Source organism: Urocitellus parryii, chromosome 1 (genome assembly GCF_045843805.1).
Source record: "Urocitellus parryii isolate mUroPar1 chromosome 1, mUroPar1.hap1, whole genome shotgun sequence".
Lineage (NCBI taxonomy): Eukaryota > Metazoa > Chordata > Mammalia > Rodentia > Sciuridae > Urocitellus > Urocitellus parryii.
Genome location: NC_135531.1, coordinates 62,940,123 through 62,961,792, shown reverse-complemented (window position 1 = coordinate 62,961,792; position 21,670 = coordinate 62,940,123). Strand labels below are relative to the sequence as shown.

At 40.2% G+C, this 21,670-nt stretch overlaps 1 protein-coding gene across 1 annotated transcript; it reads right to left on the bottom strand.

The window, feature by feature from the left end:
• Positions 1-1,047: 1,047 nt before the first annotated feature.
• On the bottom strand, positions 1,048-21,351 carry Bhmt (betaine--homocysteine S-methyltransferase). The gene is made up of 8 exons (XM_026393252.2): positions 21,271-21,351; positions 17,044-17,176; positions 11,599-11,717; positions 10,006-10,197; positions 9,513-9,660; positions 5,143-5,325; positions 4,587-4,815; positions 1,048-2,709 (listed from the first exon to the last, which is right to left on the bottom strand). The coding sequence occupies exons 1-8, from the start codon at positions 21,301-21,303 to the stop codon at positions 2,523-2,525; spliced, it is 1,224 nt and encodes a 407-aa protein (XP_026249037.2). The 5' UTR covers positions 21,304-21,351; the 3' UTR covers positions 1,048-2,522.
• Between the last annotated feature and the right edge of the window lie 319 nt (positions 21,352-21,670).

The window sequence follows — 21,670 nt, the reverse complement described above, 5'->3', positions numbered from 1 at the left end:
CATGGCTCTCAGGCATTCCTGCTGGTGACATGCTGCCCCCCTCTGGAGACAGTGGGAACTGAAGCTCTTGATCCATTCTAGTCCAGGTCTCAAGTCCATTCTGGGTCTGCATTGGTTGGGCTGTTTTATCCAAAAAGTTATTTTGCTACAGTGTGAAGAAATGTCAGCTCACAAACTGAAAACAGCTTATTCAGTGAGTTTATGTTGATTTTTAAGTAATGCCAAGGACTTTTATTTCCTGGCTGAGGATGACTCCTTAGTTTGGTGAACCATGGGTCCTTGTTCCACCCTTCTCTTCAAGAGGCTAAACTAAAGCCATCTTTCTTGGCAGCCTTGGACTAGCAAGGAGTTCTTCCTGACCTGGCATCCTGCCTTAGTCATCTTATCCTTAAAAGGAAGAGTTGGACTTTTGATTTTGAAGTTCCCTCAGGCTCTGGTTCCATAATAATAATAATAAACCCCACAAGACTTTGTGAGACGTATGTAGCATAAATAAACTCTTAGGTATTAAGTGAGCTTTGTTTTTTAATGAACAAGATTTCTGGAAATAAATGTGCTTGGGGGAGGGGCTGGATTTCAGTTTTTCAAAATATGAAAGCTACCACCAGAAGGCAGTGTTGACATATAGTTTGATTCAAGAAGCGCTTCAATAGAGTTCCTTCTGATGAAAGCATTTTTAAAATCAAAGGATATAAGAATGATTAAAGGTTACATTTTTTTGTGGTAATAAGTTCTGAAAAGAATATTAAAGGAACGTGCACCTTACACAGTAATAGAATAGTAAGTCCAATGAAGTTTCCATCATCTATGAAGGATAGTTATTAATTATTGAACTTAGATTGAGAATATAAGAGAAACAGAAGACGGCAACTTCACAAAAAAAAAAGGTGGGAGGAGTCCACTCCTATTTCATCTCAGTCCTAGGCTACCACTGGCTGAAGACTTGCTTTGCCTCCTTCTGTGCACAGACAAAAGTAGATTATTAATTCTCTTAGTAAGAAAGTTCTGGAAATTTCCTCTCTCTTTAAATACTACGGACTCCTTTAAACTTCCAATAGATAGTGTTGTTAATATTTTTAATAGATGGGGAAACTGAGGTATAGAGATTTTATATAGGATCTAGCAAATTGTAGAACTAAAATAAGAACCAAATACAACCAAGAGAGTCTTCTTTTTTTAATGGCCCCAAATTTACAATTACAGAACAGTTCAATCAATCCAAGAATGTCTACAAAGCAGCATGAACTCTTTCCTCGTAGGGTAAGGGTAGTGATTTTTATGTGAATTGTCCTGTGTCTTCAGACTTGTAACAACACAGTTCTCAACCTAGGAATCCTGGCTAGCATTTGGAAGATCTGTTTTCTTATTGTACTTTAAAAAAATTAATTAATTATACTTTTTTTTTTAAGCTATCAAAGTAACAAAAGTTCACTGCTCCTCAACCTGACCGGAGGCATTTGGGTAGGCAGTTTTAAGGGAGACAGAGATAGCTTATGTGCCAACCCCTCTCCCTCTTCCCATCTGTCTTAATGGTAGACATGATCTGGGAAATAGAGAAAACCCTATAACTCTCAGGAAGGACTGTGGGCTTTAGATACTTAATAATCAGCTCAATAGGATTGACTTATAAGAATAAACTTACTTTGGATGGTCTCCCATGATTCAAAGAGTCCATAGCAATGTTTTTCAAACTGGGTCAAAACCCATTAGTGGGTCATAAAAATCAATTTGAATGGTCACAAGCAGCATGTTTTATTAAGTAGGATGGAAAGGAAAAGAATATAAAGTATCAGAGTGGATCACACACATTTTACTCCCTGGTTTATGTTACATGTTTTACTGGATCATTAAATAAATAGTGTTTCTTATGGGGTGTCACGTTCAGAGAGGTTGGAAGTCATTTTTCATAGCACTGTATCTGTCCCTGGCTGACTGCTGTGTCATATATGACAGTTCATATTTCATCCTCCTTGGAAGCCTATCATTTCTTAATTAAAGTTCGAATTACTTTTCCTGTTCCTCCCCCCCCCACCCCCCGCCATGGTGCTGGGTTTTGAATTCCAGGGGCACTCTACCATTGAGTTACATCCCCAGGCCTTCTTGTTTTTTTTATTTTGAGATAGGGTCTCATGAAGTTGTTAAGGTTGGCCTCAAACTCGCAATCCTCCTGCCTCAGCCTCCTGAGTCAGGATCACAGGTGTGGGCAACCAAGCCTAACTGAATTACCTTTCTTCGATGCAAAGATTTTCATAATACCTTAAACACAGTGGGTGCTTAGGAAACCTGTTTGAAATTTCTTTTTTCTTTCTTTTTTTTAAAAAATTTTTTTGCTTCTAACTAAACTTCTAAAACATACTTTTAGAACTGTCAAGTGCTATTTGTAATTCTACTTTGTTTAGCTGATACCAATTATACGTGTAGGCTGGTATTAACATAAGCATTGCCTTCTAACCATCTTTTCCTTATTTGTATGCACTGGGGCCCAAACATAGAGGAATTCGCCAAAAATAATTGCATTGTGACTACTGTGTCGATTTGAATTTTTGTTTTTCAAAGAGCTCTCTCAGCTGCTGCTCGGTGGTGGCTTCCTTCTGCTGCATCAACTCAGCGGTTCCTTTGGTCACACCCCAGGCATCCGGTTTTGACATGGAGGGGTTGTAGGGCCTGCCGGAGGCGATCCAAAGATTCTGCCAGTATTCCTTCCTGGCCCTGTGAGAAAAAAACACATATCAGACTCCTCCCCTAGCATGGGGCTCTAGGCCACCAGAGCCTGAAGCCATCTTTGACTCTGGGAGTATGTCCATTAAAGCCATTTAATAATTCAGACTAAGACCTTTAACCCTCCAAGGAATATGTAAGTCTACAACACATAGGGATCAAAACCTTAAGAGTGGATATTTTCCTTCCAATTGATGCAACCTCTCTGTCCCCACATTGTGACACTGGCTCCGTCCACAGGTTTTGCTCATCTCCAAATCCAGGATAGCTTTGCCCTCTACAACCCTGTAGATTCATTTCAGTTCTTCTTTCAATTCCCATTTTCTCCTTCTATTTCAAACCTCACAATGTCTGGTAGCACTTCTAGAAGCCTTCTGTGCAAATGATTAGAGTTCGACAACTTGCTCATCTACCCTTACCCTGGGCTGTGTGAGACCCTACAGGCTCCTCATTACCTCTGGGATGAGGTCATGTGTCGTCATAGTCATGAATAATAAAACACCTCTTCCTCCTGATCCTCCTGGAGTGATGTCTTCTATCAAATCTGTCTCTACTGTTGTTAGAATTCTACTTTCTCCAGGCACCATCTTCTTTCCACCTCTCAGTATCTTCCTGCAGGCTGTTCCTTTGTCTGGCCAAGGAATCCATCCCTCAAAATTCAGCTCAGGCATCAACTTTCATAGACATCCTTCATTAATTCCCTTCTGTCTTTCGCTCCTGAAGGCCATCACTCAGCCCCGGTACTACTGTGCAAGTCTCCATTGTTGAAATTCCTATACCATTTGAATGTCTGCCTACTAGGTTGCTCACTCATTGGGGTTAGGCGTCTGCCTTGGGCTAGTTGAGCATCCACAATGGTGCCTGACAGATTACTGTGTCCAATTAATGTCTGCTGAATGGAGCAGACCTGGTCCCTCTGCTTGGAGTGCCATCCTCTTGCTCCTTTCCTTTTCTACCTATAATCTTACTTAGCCTTCAAAACAGCCCAAAATACCCCTTCTAAAATATCTATTAGGCAGAGATAGTGATTTTTTTCTCTTGTAACTTTTTTTTTTATCCATGCCTCTACTGAAGCAATTTCCACATTGGCTTTCTTATTCATTTTTCACCAGCAAACAAGTCTATAGACCAGAGGTTACATATTTCTGTTTTTACAGTATTCCTAGGGCCTAGAGCAAAGTGTGATGTTTTCTTTTGTTGTTGTTGTTGTTGTTGTTTTAGTACCAGGGATTGAACCCAGGGGTGCTTAACCACTGAACCACATCCCCAGCCCTTTTTAAAATTTTATTTAGAGACAGGGTCTCGCTGAGTTGCTTAGGGCCTCACTAAGTTACTGAGTTTGGCTTTGAACTTGTGATCCTCCAGCCTTAGTCTTCCCAGCCACTGGGATTACAGGGGTATACCATTATGCCTGGTGCAAAGTTTGATATGAAATTTATTTCCTTGTTTATTTTTCTCCCCCTCTGGAATGTAAACTCTGAGGGCAAACACCTTGCCTATTTTAGTCACCATTGCATTCCCAGTTTCTTGACACCAACAGACTTAATTAGTATTGTTACATTTCGGTTATATTTAACTCTTAAAAAAATCAACGTGATTCAATGTTAGTGTCCACCACATGGATGGTATTTTACTGGAGCACAAAATCACATTTCATTGCCACTTAGATTTTTCACATTTTATATTCTTAAGGCTTTCTCTAGAAATCACTCCATAAGGATGTTCTATAAACATCTCTCCAAGAAAATGTAAGGAAGATGACTAATTCTTCATCCTCACATGCAAATTAGTTGCACTCTTTTAGTGACCTCACGTGGACATATTCATAATCTAGATGTATTTGGGTTAGCAAATTGGGAGGTTCTTACCTTGCTCTAATCCAGGGTTTGGTGTGCATGTCCAAACCACTCCCCCAGCTGCCATGTTTTTCAGACGCTGGTGGCAAAAATCCCCTTTCTGGGGCCAGCTCCTCTGCAATTGCCCTGATGTGGTAGGGCTCAAATCCACAGCACCCACCGATGTACCTGACCCCGAGGTTGTAGGCCTCTCTGGCATATTTTTGAATATCCCATCTGGTTGCAACTCTGGGCTCCAATCCTGAAATAAATGGCATTATGTCTGAATTCTTTTTATTAAAAAAAATCAAGATAAATAGTCTTCAGATGTGTATAATTTTCAGTAAGTAAAGTGTAAGTTTTTTTAAAAAAAGTTCAGAGTTTTGCTTTGATTTTGTTAGCTGGTTCCATTTTCCCTTCTTCTGCCATCTAACATGAAGGGAGCTTTGGCAGTGGACAGAAACTTGGGGCGAGAGAAGAGGAGCTATGCAGCCATTTCTTTACTATGATAGAAGCTCTCTGACCATAGATTTATGTGAAATTTATCAAGCAAAGCTATTGAGATAATTTAGAAAAATGTCTGTCTTACCAAACGGGAATTCTGGGAGATCAATAAATCCCTGTTTGCCGCAGTCGGGAGTGTGGTAGGCCAAGGGCTGGCTCATCAGGTAAGCTTTCAACCCTGCGGCCTCCAAGCCCTCTTTCATGAGCTTCACCGTCTGTAAACTAATTGTGGGGTCAAAGTGGCAGTTCACACCGACGATGGAGGCTCCTGCAAGTGGGGAGAACATCTTAACTTTAGACTGTGCCGATACCAGTAGGCCTGATTCTCTCCTCTTCAGGAAGGTTGTATTTGGAATGATGGATTGGAAATGTAGCATTTGGTCCTCACTCCCCACAAACCTATCTCACCTGTGAGCAAGAATGATTACTAGCAGGCAGGAAGTGCTTTCTGCGAAAACTGCTTTGAAGAGTCTGGTATAATTGAAGTGTCACTTATGCGCACTGGGCTGTCCATCTTTTTTTCCAAAAAAATCATTATTAGAGGTTTTTTTCTACTTCAAATTTTAGTAGTCAATTTTTCAATGTTTGACATTATATTGCAAGCACAATAATTTTTCAACACTCCCAGCTGCTAGATTGCACCTGTGTTTACCATAGTGCTGCTCATTTGAGGCATAAATGAATGTTCCCTATCACCAGGCCCGTTTAATAATTTCACTAGGCTTTGTGGCACAGTAACAGAAAGTAATTTAGGAAAAAGTTTTTCAGAAATCTGTTTTCTAGAAGAAATTTTCTGTCTAGGATTAGTGGTTTGGAAAAAAAAATCTTAAAAATCTTTTGACTTGAGCTAATCAATACAGTTAACAGCCTATCAATCATTTTGACAAGCTTTTCATTTACATATTAGCCTTCCTAGACTCACAACAATATGGGGCTGTCTGCCTAAAGCTTTCTTCTAAAATTTGTTGCTGTGAAGTTTGATTTAGTGAGAACAAAATGCTTTAGATACTCCTTTTTTTTCCCCAAAACTTTCCTTATAGTCATTATATACTTAATTGGATCTGGACCAAAGATGTTTTATCATGGCACTTGTTAGACATGATTCTGGCAATTTCCTCCACTAGCAGACTTGAAGAGGCAACATGACATTACTCTGTCCTATCAAAATGGGAGGAATTCCTAGCTAGAACTTTTTCTTTTGGAGTTTTAAAATATTTGGTAAAATAGACAATCATAAAATTGTCCATCTTAGTCATTTTTTGAGTGAACAATTTAGTGGCATTAGTTATATTCTCAATATTGTGCAATCTTCAACACTATTTACAAAATTTTTCATCACCCCAAAGAGAAACCCCATCACCACTAAACAATTCCCAATTTCCCCTCCTCTTACATGTCCCTCATAACCACTAATTATGTCTCCTATATTGCCCATTCTAGATATTTTGTATACTTGAAATTATATATTTGCCCTTTTGTAAATGGCTTAGTTCATTTAGCCTGTTTCCAGGATTCATCCTGTTGTAACATCTATCAAAGCCACATCCCATTTTATCCATTGCACGTGTATATCACATTTTGTTTATTATTTCATTTGTTGAAGGACTCTTGGGCTGTATCCATTCCAAAAAGGACCTTCTTTTGGATGGGCTCATGTCCTAAGATTTTGTACCTTATCATAGAGATACCAAGAATAAGGGCAGGAGAGATTCTTTTTGGATAGTGACACCACATTCAGATGCCAGGAGCAATACCACTGATGCCACAACCTTTGGCATCCAGTGTTCAGAGGTGGGTGTCTCAGTGGTCCTGACTGAGCTGAGTCTGCTGTTTGTTCTTCATTCTTGGTCCACTTAGACTTCACTCCTGTCACTGACAGGTTGCCAATGACCTCAATGGTGCCAAATCCAGCAGTGTATATCTCAGTAGCAAACGACCTCTACTGGCCCTCCTCCTTTCTTAGCTCAGACCCCCACACTCTGAGTGTTGCTCTCACCTCCTTTGCTGCTTTTTTGGGTGTTACATGCTGAATCCTTTTCAATTCTGGGGTGCCCAGGATCGCTCTGAGTCATCTTCTCTATTTACACTTTCTCTTTTTTGGTCCAGGGTTTCAGTGCAATTTGTATCTGGATTTCTTCCTAGTTTCTTTCTCTAATCCTGACCTTTTCACTGAGCACTGCACTTGAATACCCACCAGCTTACCTAACACCTTCTCTAGGCTCTTGACTACATTTTAATTAATTTATTTTTTGGATGTTGTGCTGCCAGTGTTTCCCTTTCCTTGCTTTATTATGCTAACTAATTAATCATGTTGGCTATTTATTGGATACCATTATTATTTATAGATAATAAATATCTATATGTATGATTTATAATAATAGATAGCCAATATATAACAATGGATATCCAGCTATTTATTGGATGCCGTTAGGTATAGGGTTCTTTGCAAGAGGTTGGAGAGAAAAATAAATACAGGACACAGTCCCTAACCCCAAGAATTTTATAATTAATTTCAGCACTTTCTAAAGTTTGGTCCATAAAAATAAGGTTTTATGATTAATTAAATTAGGCAGTGACTATTTACTACATCTACTTCTTGAAGACTGACAATACATATGAATATATCAAAGGTTTTAATCAATTCTGTAGTAAAGAAATGTGCCTAGTTTAGTTTAGCATAGCATTATATATTTGATCACAGAGCTCTATTAACATTTTTGCAGATGGGAAAACGTCAACTGAGGATATTCCAAATGAGAGGAATAAATGAAAGAGTTGAGAGTAGGGAGTGATCACTTGGGGCAGGAATGATCATGGAAGCAGAATACACAAAGTAGCTCGGTGATAGAGTGTTTGACCAGCATGTGTAAGGGCCTGGTTCTGGTCCCCAGGACCATTAAAAAGGAGAAGAGAAAAAGGAAAAGAAGAAGGAAAGGAGGAGAAGGAGAAGAAGAATTTGAACTAAACATTGAAACATTGGAAAATGTACTAGATGTATTAGGTATATGTTTATTAACTACCTATGATGTGCTGTTCACTGTGCAAGGCACCAGGGTCTTCTGTGCTGAGCCAAGCAGACACAGTCTCTGCCTTTATGGATCTTATAATATAGTGAGACATTAAATAGATAAATAGGAGAAAGGGGCAGGGTTGTGGAGGACATGCACAGTGTACAGCGATGTCAACAACAGCAGCCTCCGACTCTGAGCTAAAAGAGGAAGGATCAGATGTAGGCCAGGTACCTCTGCCAATGAATAGAAGCAATGACAAAGGTCTCCTCTGATCTTTTGAAAATAGTTCACTTGCTTCCCCCAACTCTGTTTTTATATGTCCCATAAAGAAATTGGGATTTTGTGATTTCATTAATAAATTTAAATATTTGTTATTGTTGAAGACAAATATGGAAAAGTTTTATGAAAAATCAGGAGTTGGATAAGAGTCAGAAAGGAAATAAATCACCAGTCAAAATTTCTCTGTTTCACAGAGTGAGCAGGACTCTTCCCCTGACAGTTATTCCTTTCATTTCAAATGAGGCAGTTTTGAAAACAAATTATCCTAATTGAAATGAAATGCAATGTTGGCAATACAAACTGTATAAAAAAGATAGATTAGGTGGTCAGTGTTTCATATCAAATATTTTTTTGATTTATTATACCAATTACAAAAAGCAAAGTACACTAGCAATTTATGAGAATGGAAAAACTTTGGCAAAGAGGGCAACAAACTTTGAAGTTATTAATATTTAAAGACCACTACTTGAGGCAACTTATTCTAATGTTTCTTTTCTTTTCCTTTTTTGGTACGGGGATGGAACCCAGAGGTGCTTTACAATACCGAGCTATATCAGTAGCCCTTTTATAATTTCTTATTTGGAGGAAGGGCCTTGCTAAGTTGCTGAGGCTGGCCTCAAACTTGCAGTCCTCCTGTCTCAACCTCCTAAGTTGTTGGGATTATAGGTGTACACCACTGCACCTGGCTAATGTTTGTTTTGACTTGCCAAAACATTCTTCTCACTTCTAGGTATTAAATCACCAGCATAGATCCAGTTGCTCCTTTCAAAAAGCTGGTGTACCTGTGTGTGTGTGTGTGTGTGTGTGTGTGTGTGTGTGTAAACTTTTTTTCATTTGGAACTCAATAGTGATATTATTAATTATTAGCAGAATCATAAAAAAGTAAATTACTAGTTTTCCTGTTAACCAAAGGAGTCTGTGTATTTTGTATATTATTTAATATATATATTTTTTCATTTTGTTTGGTACTGGGAATTGAAACTGGGGTGCCTTACCACTGAGTTAGTCCCCCCACCCCTGTCTTTATTTTTTTAATTTTATTTTTAACTTGCAATCCTCCTGCTTCAGCCTCCTGAGTTGCTAGGGTTAGCCTGTACCACTGCAACTGGTTGTGTGTTATTTGAGAAGACTGCGTAATTGCAGACCAAAGGAAATCTATCCTCACCTGCTTTCACCAGGCACACTGCACACTCGCCAGGGGGCACGCCATGCAGATCTCCTTCGGGGCCAATGCACATGGTGGCTGCCACTGGTTTTCCAGAAGTCTTTAAGGCTTCCACTGCCCACACAGCTTCTTCAACATGTTCGAAATACTGAAACAAGTTAAGGTTAGCATACTTTTAATCATGTTTTCCCACAAAACAATGAGAACATCCATTCTATAAAACATCGAGTGATAATTATGTTATCAAGCATTTTTAACACAGAATAGAATGGTATGGCGATTTCTCAGTGTGAATTGCAGTCAGAAAGTTTGAAAAACACCATTTGAGTCAGCTGAATCAAATTTAGCAGAATCCTTAAGCTGGAAAAAGATTTCAAAAATGAAATATTACAGTTAACTTGTCATGATTGGCACCTAACCCCACACGAGAGCAAAAGGTAGAGAAAAATGCATCAAGTGTCCTTGTCTTATCTTTGATCACAGCTGTGTTTACCTCTGCAATAAGGAAGTCCACATTCTTCTTCATAAAGACTTCTAACTGCTGGTGAAAGATTTTTTTAACTTCAGTTTCACTCTTGCAGCTGAGGTATGAAGGTGTCTGACTCACACCTCCTGCAACCAAAGCGTCTCCCTCATTAGCCACTTGCTGGGCGATGTCACAAGCTGCTTCATTGACTTTCTGCCCCTAAAATGGGAGAAAATAGGATACACCTAAATTTCATGTGAAAATGAAAAAAAATATTCACACTGCACATCTTGGTTTTATGTTTATGATAAAGATTTCATCTCAGATAAGGACGGCTATGGAGTGGGGCAATGCTTTACCAAGTTGAGTAGTTTCCAAAACAACACTAATAATAACGATGACAACAATAAACCTAATAGTGGTATCTGAGATATAGCCTTAGGCCAAAGATCTGTGAGAGGGTCAGAGTTTTTACACGCAGGGATCTGATATGGTATCTTCCAGTGTCTAAGCTGCATTGAGATGAGTGCAAATAAAAAGGTGGTGGTGGTAATAAGGATTGGCTAATTTATGATTAATAAGATTAAACTTCAATTAAAATCACAACAAATTCGGGACTTTTTGTTATGTATTTTCTTAAATGATTGATAAATGTATAAATCATTAATTTAAATAAATAAATAAAAGATCTTTTCAAATTATGTAAACAGTAAAACTTGGCCCTGAACTTTTTTTTTTTTTTTTTTTGTATTAGGGATTGAACCTAGGGATGCTTTTCCACAGAACTGCAACAACAAACCTTTTCTTTTTTTTTTTTTTTATTTTGAGACAGGGTTTTGCTAAATTTCCAAGGCTGACCTTCGACTTAAGATTCTCCTTCCTCAGCCTCCAGAGTCACTGGGATTACAGGTGTGTGCCACTGTGCTGGGTGGGTTTGTTTCTGTTTTTTAAAATGGGGACTGTGATGCGCAGACTGGCCTTAAAGTCCTGGGCTCAAGGGATCCTCCTGCTCCAACCTCCATAGTAGTTGGGACTATAAGTACACCACTGAGACAGTTGGGACTTAAGTACTTGGCTAGCCCATGGGAGGCCCTGAATTCCAATTCATCAGCCCTCCCCCCAAACAAAAAACAACAGGACCCCCACCCCATCCTAAAACACAAACAATAAAACCACCAAACCACAGAACTGTAGATCATATAAACTCCAGGAATTTTAGAACTCTCTGTTCATATTGGAGATGAACAGCTTTGGTGGGTAAAGGGTTGCCCAATAACACAAAACTGGTTGTAACTGAGTCAGGCCCTATTCCAGGTTTACTGACTCCTTGGGTTTATTGTCTTTCCTATACTCTGAAAGACGGTAAGGATGTATGAATTTGTAAGGATGCCCTCTTTACTCAGCAATTTAACATGAGACTGGAACTATGATTATTAAATAACTCCTCACTAGATGCCTTTCTGTTAATTTCAGAGATTCCAGCTAAAGCCCAAGAGTGTTATTCACAAGTGTTTTTGTAGTAGTAGAAATAAAACAAAACTCTGACGAGGCTCTTATTTTTCTGAGTGATGTGGTGTATCTGTGATGCCTTTTACAGCATCTCAGGCTGGTTGTACTCACGGATATTTTCTCCAAGACATAGTTTCCCCTGTTCTCCAGCTTGTCTTCACTGGCATAGAAGGTGAAGGTCTGCATAACATTCGATCCAGCTCTAAGAAACTCTCGATGAAGCTGGCGAACTGGGAGATTGCACAAGGAAAGGTATAATTTCTGTTTTCAAAAGGCTCTAAATAAACGTGAAAACAACTATAACTACTTAGATTTCTAGTTGCTTGGTATTTGCACATCTTGGGGATTAGTAAAGAGGTAGATCTGGGGTCTCCTAGCAACTCCTGCAAACCTGCTTTGGCTAGATGGATGGGTGCTTCTCTAAGTTTGACTCCCCCTGAGATTCACCTGGGGCCAATTATAACTGCAAGTTCCCCAAACTGCTCCAGACCCAGCCAACTTGAATTCATTGCCAAACTCAATGCTGCTTCCACTGGGTGCAAGAATCAGAGTTTTGAGCATAAATTTAAGCAGGAGAAATAAGCTGACAGTTTCTGGATATCCTTTCAACTTCCATTTCTTGTTTTCCTTTATCATAAGGTTCCTAGATCCATCCTCTAGACAATAATAGGATGTGTCTGGTCCCCATGACACAATATCACTTATACTAATTACTTTTATTTTATGGTCTTCAATGCCTCATTATGGTAGTGTTATTTTAACATTATGGAAGCTAAATGAACAGTGTTACATGGTTATATACATACAGAGTTAGAAATTAACCTTGTCAATTTAGCATGAGAAATGCAAGTATTTGAAATTACAAAGCAAATCCTAAATAGTCAAGTAAAATTCTACATTTCTTCATTAGAATAATATGTCTGCAACAAAATCATTTGGGAGCAACATGTGACCCGAATGAACACAAAGGTTGAACTCAGTCCACTTAATAACAGTAGTAATACATATGTTGCTTATGATTCCCAGTTAGTGTGGGTAGACATAGATGTCAATGTAAAAAAGTATTAATGTGGTGTAGAGCCCAATGGGAGTGTTATATAATATACACATACTCACTATACTAACTTTCTAAAATCCCCAAATTTCTCTATTCCATCACACATTTGGTCCCAACATGGTTTGGATAAGGGATTTGCGGACCTGCAGCATATCCTTACCTTTCTTACCATCTAAAAACTTAGGTCCAGGCACCAGACATGTAAAATGTTTCAGATGAAGTCCAACTTGCAAGGAAATTTTGGGGAATCCATGTCAATTCTAGCTACCACTCAGTCTAAATTATCTTTGCACTTACAGATAAACAGCTTCATTTGCAGAAAACAGATTACTCCTCTTCTTCAGAGTATGACTGTTTTATACACCTTTCACCTAGCTCCCAAAGGCAAAATACAATCACTGTCCTGTGGGGATGGTCCTATGAAGGTGCGTTACAGGAGACCTGTCTTTTCTGATGCATCCTGTGGTCTACTGTGCTTGACAGAATTTGAGCTGAATGCTGGCAGAATCAAATACCATATGGGATTTGGTCTGTGGCAGAAGGGATTAAATTGAAAGACTTGGTATCATGGATTTTCCATTAATTCTCGAAAATCATGTAACTTCCCAGAAGAAAACATAAAGCAAATGCTTGACACACCCAGACAAGCTCAAAATAACAAGGAGTCAGCTAGCCAAGAGATAAAATGTGCTATTTCTATACTAATAGTATCAAAGAAAATGCCAGAATAATTTCTTTTGAGCTCCCGAATTATGAATTTTTTTTTAATTTTTTTATTTTAGTTGGACACAATATCTTTATTTTATTTATTTTTATGTGGTGCTGAGGATCGAACCCAGGTCCTTACATGTGCTAGGCGAGCACTCTACCGCTGAGCCACACCCCCAGGCCCTGAAATGTTTTTTAAAAAATGTGACATAAAATTAGAACTTGTGGTTTATAATAATAGTTTTATTTGGTCTACATGGCATAGTCCAGGCAAGAGTAAGTTCATCATAGTGGTTTTGCCCAAGAAATGTTTTATCCGGAACTTCACCTGGCAAGCAGACCATAGAAAGCAAATCATGGGGAGTGTGAAATCTTCATTCAAGGTTCTTAGCCACCATTACACTGTGCTCCTAAAAGCCCTTTAGTGCAAAGCTTCTTCAGGTGCAGTCATTTCACAATCACCTGGGGGTGATGATTCTAAATGCAGGTTCCTGGACTACTTCACAGACCTAATGAAGCTGAATTTTCATAAGTGGGGCCCAGGAATCTGTAATTTTTTAACAAACTTCACTGGTGAAATGACAATGTGAGATTCTCAGTTCTACGTTTCTTTTTTACAAGGATAGAACACAGTATTATTTCTACTTCTTTTTGAAAATATGAAAGTTGTGTACATTTGCTGGGTTGTACCTTGTGAATATAGATCTTTCACTTCGGGTACTGTTTAGGGACTGTGTGGTTTGCACTTCTATTCTTCTTTGGAAGAAATAAGTTTTGTACTTTTCTAGCAGAAACAGGTTAATAAATGCAAGAATACTATCGAGAGAAGACACAACTCCGTCAACTTAATAACAGTAGGAATACATATGTTGTTTATGATTGCCAGGCATTATTTTAAATACTTCCCATATAACTTAATTAACCTTCCTAACAACTTTGTGAGGTAGATGTTAACTATTCATGTGCATTGTTAGTTTCTATCACTTATCACTGAGTTTGACAAAATAAATACATTTTTAATGATCATAAAAAAAGAACTGTTCCTCTGAAACTTTCTCTACTTTCATCTCAAAGACTCAACATCTGTACAAGTAATCTGAGCATACTCAAGTCCACGCTTTCATCCTGCCTTCTTCCTCAGGCATATACAGAATCTCCTTAAACCCCCTTCTTCCATATCTGTCCAAGGCCATCCTCTGAAACAAAGCCATCGGCCTCTCTCACCTCCCTCTTTTCCAGACCAGGAAGATCTAAAATCCTTCCTTCCAGTATACTATCCAAACTGGTCAGAGAAGTCCCATCTCTCTCCCCTGGCTCAGTCTAGCTCTGTAACTGGAATCCATCGTTCACTCAATCGCATGTGCCAGACCTTGATTGTTCTAAGGGATACTTCAGCGAACAGTGAGTTTGCATTCCAATACAGGTGGACAAATAAAGACTAATAATAAACAGACAATTCAGTGCCATCAAGAAAGTGAGACAGAATAATACAGAGGTAATAAAGATAATCAAGGATGACCATGGGGCTAATTTAGGTTAAGCACACAGGGAAGGCCTTTCTGAAGTAATGCTGATGTTGAGTCATGGGTTCTATAAACATAGAGGAAGAGTTGGGAGAAGGAACAGAACGAAGGTCTAAGTGGGATGATGTGGACATGCTCGAGAGGACAGAACAGAGGCCAGGTGGCTGATGCTGTAGGCTCTCAGATCCTCAGCCCATGTGCCTCTTTTCTGTGGTGGCCCACAGCACTGGCTGCTGAAAGTGCCCAGGTAGAATATTCTCCAAATGTAACCACAGTCAGAAGGGGCTCCCTTGCCCAGGGTTCAGTCCACTCATGTGGGGAGAACTGACAGCTTGCAGGTGTGACTTCTGTTGGTAATCGAAGGACACCAACCATCTTACCTCAATATGGGACAACTCAAAAGGACCTGTCTACCACTAGAGTTCCAGAAGGCTGGCTGAGGCCTCTGATATAACTGTATCCCAGTATAATTCCTCCCCCTGTCCAACACTGTTTCTCTCACTCCTTTATAAATATTGTTTCCTAAAAGCACTCCCCAATAAAATTCCTGCACATGAATCTCCAAACAAACAGAATTTGTTTCTGGATGGCCTGACCTTCAAGAGTTGGATTCAGAACAAGTCCTAGGAAACAACTAGAAACTGTCATTTTGGAGTTGGAGCTCCCTGAGGCCAGTAATAACTCTGATATGAATGAGCATCCCCCATCACTGGAGGTAGGAGGCTTTTGACAACTCCTTGCATGCTCTAGGGATGCTACTATTAAAAACATTAAACTGTGGTGAACTGGGGTGGGCTGCTTCTAGGAAGGTGTGCACTAGCAGATTTATGAGAAAGTATGCATGTATTCAGATATATGAGTGGTTTGGAGGAAGTAATAATTATAAGGACTATGGAATCAAATGACTACTATTGGGTACCATTGGTGCACTGGAGGAAAATAATGAAAGCCTAAGAGTAAATTATCCCCAACCTAAGTATCAGTATGAAAGTCTGAGAGCCTCCTGGGTGGCACATAAGGAGATCCATTTTGTGAAACTAGAGAGCAGAAAGAGCTGAAGATCTGGCTCTGGACTAAGGTATATAGGAGTAGAAGTCCAGAGAAGTTGAACTGTCAACCAGAAAGCCTGTAATACTAAAGTCACTGCCTTGATTAGGAATATATGGGACTCGAGGCTGGGGGTGAAGACATATAGGTGGACTCACCCAAGAACCTTTTTTTTTTTTTTTTTTTTTTTTAAAGAGAGAGTGAGAGAGAGAGAGAGAGAGAATTTTTTAATATTTATTTTTTAGTTTTTGGTGGACACAACATCTTTGTTGGTATGTGGTGCTGAGGATTGAACCTGGGCCGCACGCATGCCAGGAGAGCGCGCTACCGCTTGAGCCACATCCCCAGCCCCTCACCCAAGAACCTTAAAAACCCAGATCCTTCCTAAACACTCTGAGCCTGCAGAAGTGGCCCATTCCTTCCTTTTAAACAAGAACACTTACCTCTTGCTTGAGGGACCATTCAAAGGCTTCTGTCTTGGAAGACAGCATTTATTACCCCAGGTTCCCTCCTACCTCCTCTCTCCTGGCCATCAGAGATTTTTGGTCAAAAATGTAAAGTGAGTCTAAGGCACATGGGTGTAGGTGTAGAAGAGGTGGATATTTGCATTTAAATAGGGTTGGGTTAGTACGACACAAATTGAACCTGTTGGCAAATAAACAATGGAGGCAGGGCAGTGATTATGATATGGAACCTCAGACAGTAAAGTGGGTGGACATATGGGGAGAATGGATTGTACACTAAACTGATGTGGACAAAGGGCTGACCTTGATGAGGCAGAGAGAATGAGCAGAAGGTGGGAAACGGTGGGCAGCTCTTGGTGATGACAAAGTCTAGGAGTGGGTCTCTTCGGTGGTGGTGGAGAAAATGTTCACAGGAGATAGGAGGAGATTCAGGCACTACAGCAAAGTGCTGAAAAGATCATCTGTATGGAAACTGAAGTCATCCAAACTGGTGAGGGAAGAAGGACAGAGAGGAAGGTTCTAGGCTCATCTAGGTTCTAGACTCATCACTTCCTGGCAGGGCCCAGGAAGTAGACAGCTGATGCATCATGAAGGGCTGTTTTGCTATCCAACATGTGAGTCTATAACACAGCTAGTAGTACCCAGGAGGCCATGACACGTGGCTGGCCATGACACATGCCGCTCTTTGATAGTTTACTCTTGAGCTTAGATCAACATAGTGCTCATCATGAGAACTTAGAATAGATTCTGTACTAACCTGCCTCAGGGTGCTCCACAGCAGCTTCTGGGGTCCAGGGTCCTGCCTTCACGTAGCCCCTCTTCTCCAGAGCAAAGACAAACCCTCCATCTCCAATCACAACCTCTCCAGCGTTTAAACGTTCTAGGATGCCCTAAAATTCCAGACAAGGGGAAGAGAGTTACTTGAGTTTTTAAGACAATTTTCCATTTTAAAAACTATTCTTGAGAAGTATGATTTCTCCCAAAATATGCATATTTTATACATCAATTTATGGCAGAACACTCATATAATGGAAATTTGTGTATTCTTGTGTATGTGACAGGCATGTGTGGGTATCTTTCAGAACACATTAAAGAGTATTTGGGCTGGGGGTGGAGTTCAGTTAGAACAGTTGCTTGAAGCCTTGGGTTCAATCCCTAGCATGACAGAAAAAAAATGTATTTGAAGAGTATCACAGTGGGAGGATATTATGTTTAAAGAACCATCTGCTAAGGGATTAAACTAAATGATTTTGTTGTAAAGCCTCAAATCTATACTGTAGTACATATTCTTTTTTCATTCAAAATTAAAATTAAAAATATGTACAATTAAAAAAATTGTACATATTTCTGGGGCACAGTGTGATAATTCAATCATGTGTATAATGCATAATGATCAAATCAGGATGATTGATATTTCAATCTCCTTAAACATTTACCATTTCTTTGTGATGGGAACCTTTGAACTTCTCTCTTCTGGATCTTTATAAAATTAGAATAAATTGTTATAAACTGTACTCACTATACTTAAGCACACGTTTTGTTGTTGTTGTTGTTCTGTTTTTTCTCCCTCTCAGTGCTAGAGATTGAACCCAGGGCTTCACGAATGCTAGCCTTTTATTAAGCTACAGCTCCACCCATTTAGCACACATTCTTAAAATGGTGATTGTTAATCTTCTTACACTATCCATAAACTAAAACAAGCATTAAAATCATTAAAGAGGTCGAAGTGGCATATAATACTATTAGGGCATTTAGAAGACTGAAAAGTTACAAGTAATTTAGTAAAGGCAGAAGGAAGAAGATTCTAGCACAAATGTGATCAAGTAATTTAAAAGATCCTTCTCTTTGCTATTAAAATTCATTTTCCACAACAGCAGCTATGTTATGCATCCAGAAAGTTGGGAATATGTACTCCATGCCAGGAACAGGGAAGAGACAAATACAAGTATTTCCAGCCTGTTTGCCATACCTACTCCATCTACAATACTAGGCAAGAATCACCCAGTGTTAATGTTTAAGAGATAAATTTTGAATGGAATATTTTAAAAGGGTTTTATAGATGAGACAATAATTTACTATTATAATTGTATTTTTTAACTTCAAAGAACCATAGACTTTAAGAATAAAAGGTATCCTTTTATTCCTAAAGTCACTTTAGGGTGCCTCCTCTGATTTTCCAAATGGGGAATGAAAGCCAAGAGTTCCTTAGAAATTTATACACTGTGTCCCAAACTAAAGGACTCTTCCTGACTCTTATCCTTAAGTGATATCTAGATTTGATTTTTAATAGGGTGGAGGAGGTTGGGAAAATTCTGAAGAAACTGTGAAGGGTAAAGGAATAACTTGGAATTCACCTACTATGTTCCATTTACTAGCAATACCAGCGGCTAAAACAATTGCTGATATAACAAGGGCACATAAATCTGCTGGAGGCATCCATAGGGTTTTGCACCCAAACCTTTCTATATTCTTACAGCCTCCTTTATTTTAACCCTCTTCCCTTTCACAGCCCCACCCCAGACCATTTGGACAGCAAGCACTCAGAGAGAGGAAGCAGCTGTCATTTTCACGTTAGAGGAGAAAGTCAATTATCTGCTCTCTAATACTCCTTTTGGATCCAAAAAATTCCAAGTCTGGAAGTCTATAGTTAAAGTACAACTACAAAAATATAGAATTGCTCACATGTAATTCTAAAATCCAAATGTCATTATTACAATGTGTCTGCTACAATCTGGATGGGTGTAGTGGTGCACACCTGTAATTCCATTGATTTGGGAAGCTGAGGCAAGAAGGATTTTAAGTTCAAGGCCAGACTAAGCAACTTAGTGAGGCTCTAAGCAACTTAAAAAAAGGGCTGGAATGGCTCAGTGATAAAGCATCCTCAATCCCCAGTATTACTACTAGTAATACTACTAATAACAATAATAAAAATAAAATAGATGTCAAGATACTAAAACTATAACTTTGATTATTTTGACCCAACTAACAAGATGTGTGTGTGTGTGTATAGTCTTTATATAATATACATATAGACACACATAATGTATATATGTATATCTGCATATATACAGTTAAATCAAAAACATGAACAAGGGTCACATAAATGACTTTCTACTAACTTTCATCTGGGTGAAATAATTCATGAGATTTTGGCAGTTAATAACAACTCTCATTGAAAATATGTTTCAAATTTTAGTACCATGACATTTTTAACACATAGCATAACTAAGAATCTCATATCTGGTAGTGGTGGACTGGTGATTCTATTACTATGCTGATCATAAATCGGTCCAGCAACTATAGCTGCATATACTACCTCTTCAGAGTCTACTATATTTTTTCAGTTACCTGGACTACAGATTTTAAAAGTGCAATGTGCTAGGAAAAAAAGATGTTATTTTGTGAAAAGGTATTACAGAACAGTATGTGCAATATCAGCCCATTTTTGTTTAAAAAGTACCCATTTGCCTAGACAACAAACTAGTAGAATATATATGGAAAAGTAGTAGCCACTGTACTTTGTACTTTTACCAGTTGCTAATAATGAATATGTGTTATCTTTGAAACATACTTTAAACTCAAATATGTAGATGCATTATGGTTCATGTTTTAAGCTGATATGGAAACCAGGTTACTACGGAAACTTTTCTCCCCATTATGTCCATCTGTGGCTTAGATAATTCTTTAGAGATAATTCTTTAAAATGTTAATGTTCTGAGTTTTGAGTTTGGGGAATGGGTTAGAATCCATGGCTATGAAAATGGAGCCACACCAAGAAAAAATATTAATTAAATCTCCAGAGGACTCAATCTTTCCAGTGGATTTATGAATTGGCAGCAATTCTCAACCTACCTGAACTGGGTTCATTCAGCCCTAATCATTCGTCCTTTCAACACACTCCTCACACCTTCCATTAATAGGGTATGGTATTTAAAATACCTGATTATTCTTTTTCCCTGTGTGGAGTCTTTTTGATTTGGTGGTCATTCCTTAGAAACTGGGCACAACAGGGCGGGGTTGGGGTAGGGTGGATGGGTGGTGTTCCGGGTTCCGGCCCTCACGGTCCTCACAGCCAAGGGAGTAAGTGGATGTGGTCCCATTGCCTTCCAACAATTTTCCGAGGGCCTCTGTGGTGCAAGGTTTGGGACTGGGCCTGGGGGCACCAAGGGCTCAAGTATATTCCTTCTTCCCACCATTCTTCTCTATCTTCCGTCCATCCGTCCATTCCCTGAACTAGATGAAGATAGACTATGTGGATTGAAAACACTCACCCCAGCAAGCCCCTGGGCTGCTAGTAACCAGGAGCAAGAACTGCTGGGGTTTAGGTGTTTACAATCTTATCAACAGCCCTTCCTCAACATCTTACAGCCACTCTGCTCATTCTCCTGCGGTAGTTGAGACAAATCGCGAATGAAACCTACCATCGCCCCACCAACGCCTGAGCTTTGGGTGCGGCGCGCGCGCGCAGCGGGAACCGGGTGGGGAGGAGCGCGCGCCACCGGCAGGACCGTTTCCCGCCGGCGCCGCACGGCACAGGCTCTGCTCCCTTCTTGCCTGGCGCGCGGGCCGCCAGCCTGTGCCCCGCCCTGGAAGCGGAAAATCGCGCCTGTCGGGGGAGTTCTCGGGTCTTGCGGGGCTGGACTCAGAAGGGGTTGAGTCTTGAAGCTCTGGGGGAGCCCTCGAGTCGGGGATGCCTCAGTTGGGTCGAGAAGGATCACTTAGGTCCAGGACGCGCTCTGGGCTGTGAGTGCCCGGAGAAAGGGACTTTTGGGGGCGCACTCTGGACAAGAGGCAGGAATGGGGGCGGACTCAGATGCCACAGGGTCACTCCGAAGTTTTGGAAACACCTTCTGGCCCGAACGCGGTGGGTAGGAGGACGCTGGGTCCACAGCCGGGCTCTGAGGGTTCCCCTACGCTGCTGAGGGTGGGGTGCCCTGCCGGTGAGTGGGATTGGAGAATGCCGTCGGTCTTTCTGGAGACTCACCTTCTTGGCCTTTTTGCCTCCGACGGGAGCCATCTCCGTGGTGCTCAGACCGGTGCTTGGCCGGATCAGAAGCGAGTTTGCCCCTTGCAAAGCTGGTGCAGCCCAGCGGCAGCAGCAGGCCTCTTTATACCAGCTACTCGGAGCAGGGTGGGTTTCCCCACCCTTGGCGCGGTCCAACGCGGGCCTCGGCCTTGGAACACGCCCACCAGGCTTTTATTCTGGCCACTGGGAAACTGCCCGGTGGAGGAGATGTCGAGATTGTTCTCTCAGATATGTGGAAACACCGAAAAGTAAAATAAATAAAGAGATTGCCACTTGCTCATCTGCACATAGTCCCTTGTGCACTCGGGGTCTCCGACCTTGATCCACCCCTCTCTTGCCTGGGATTATGTACCATAAC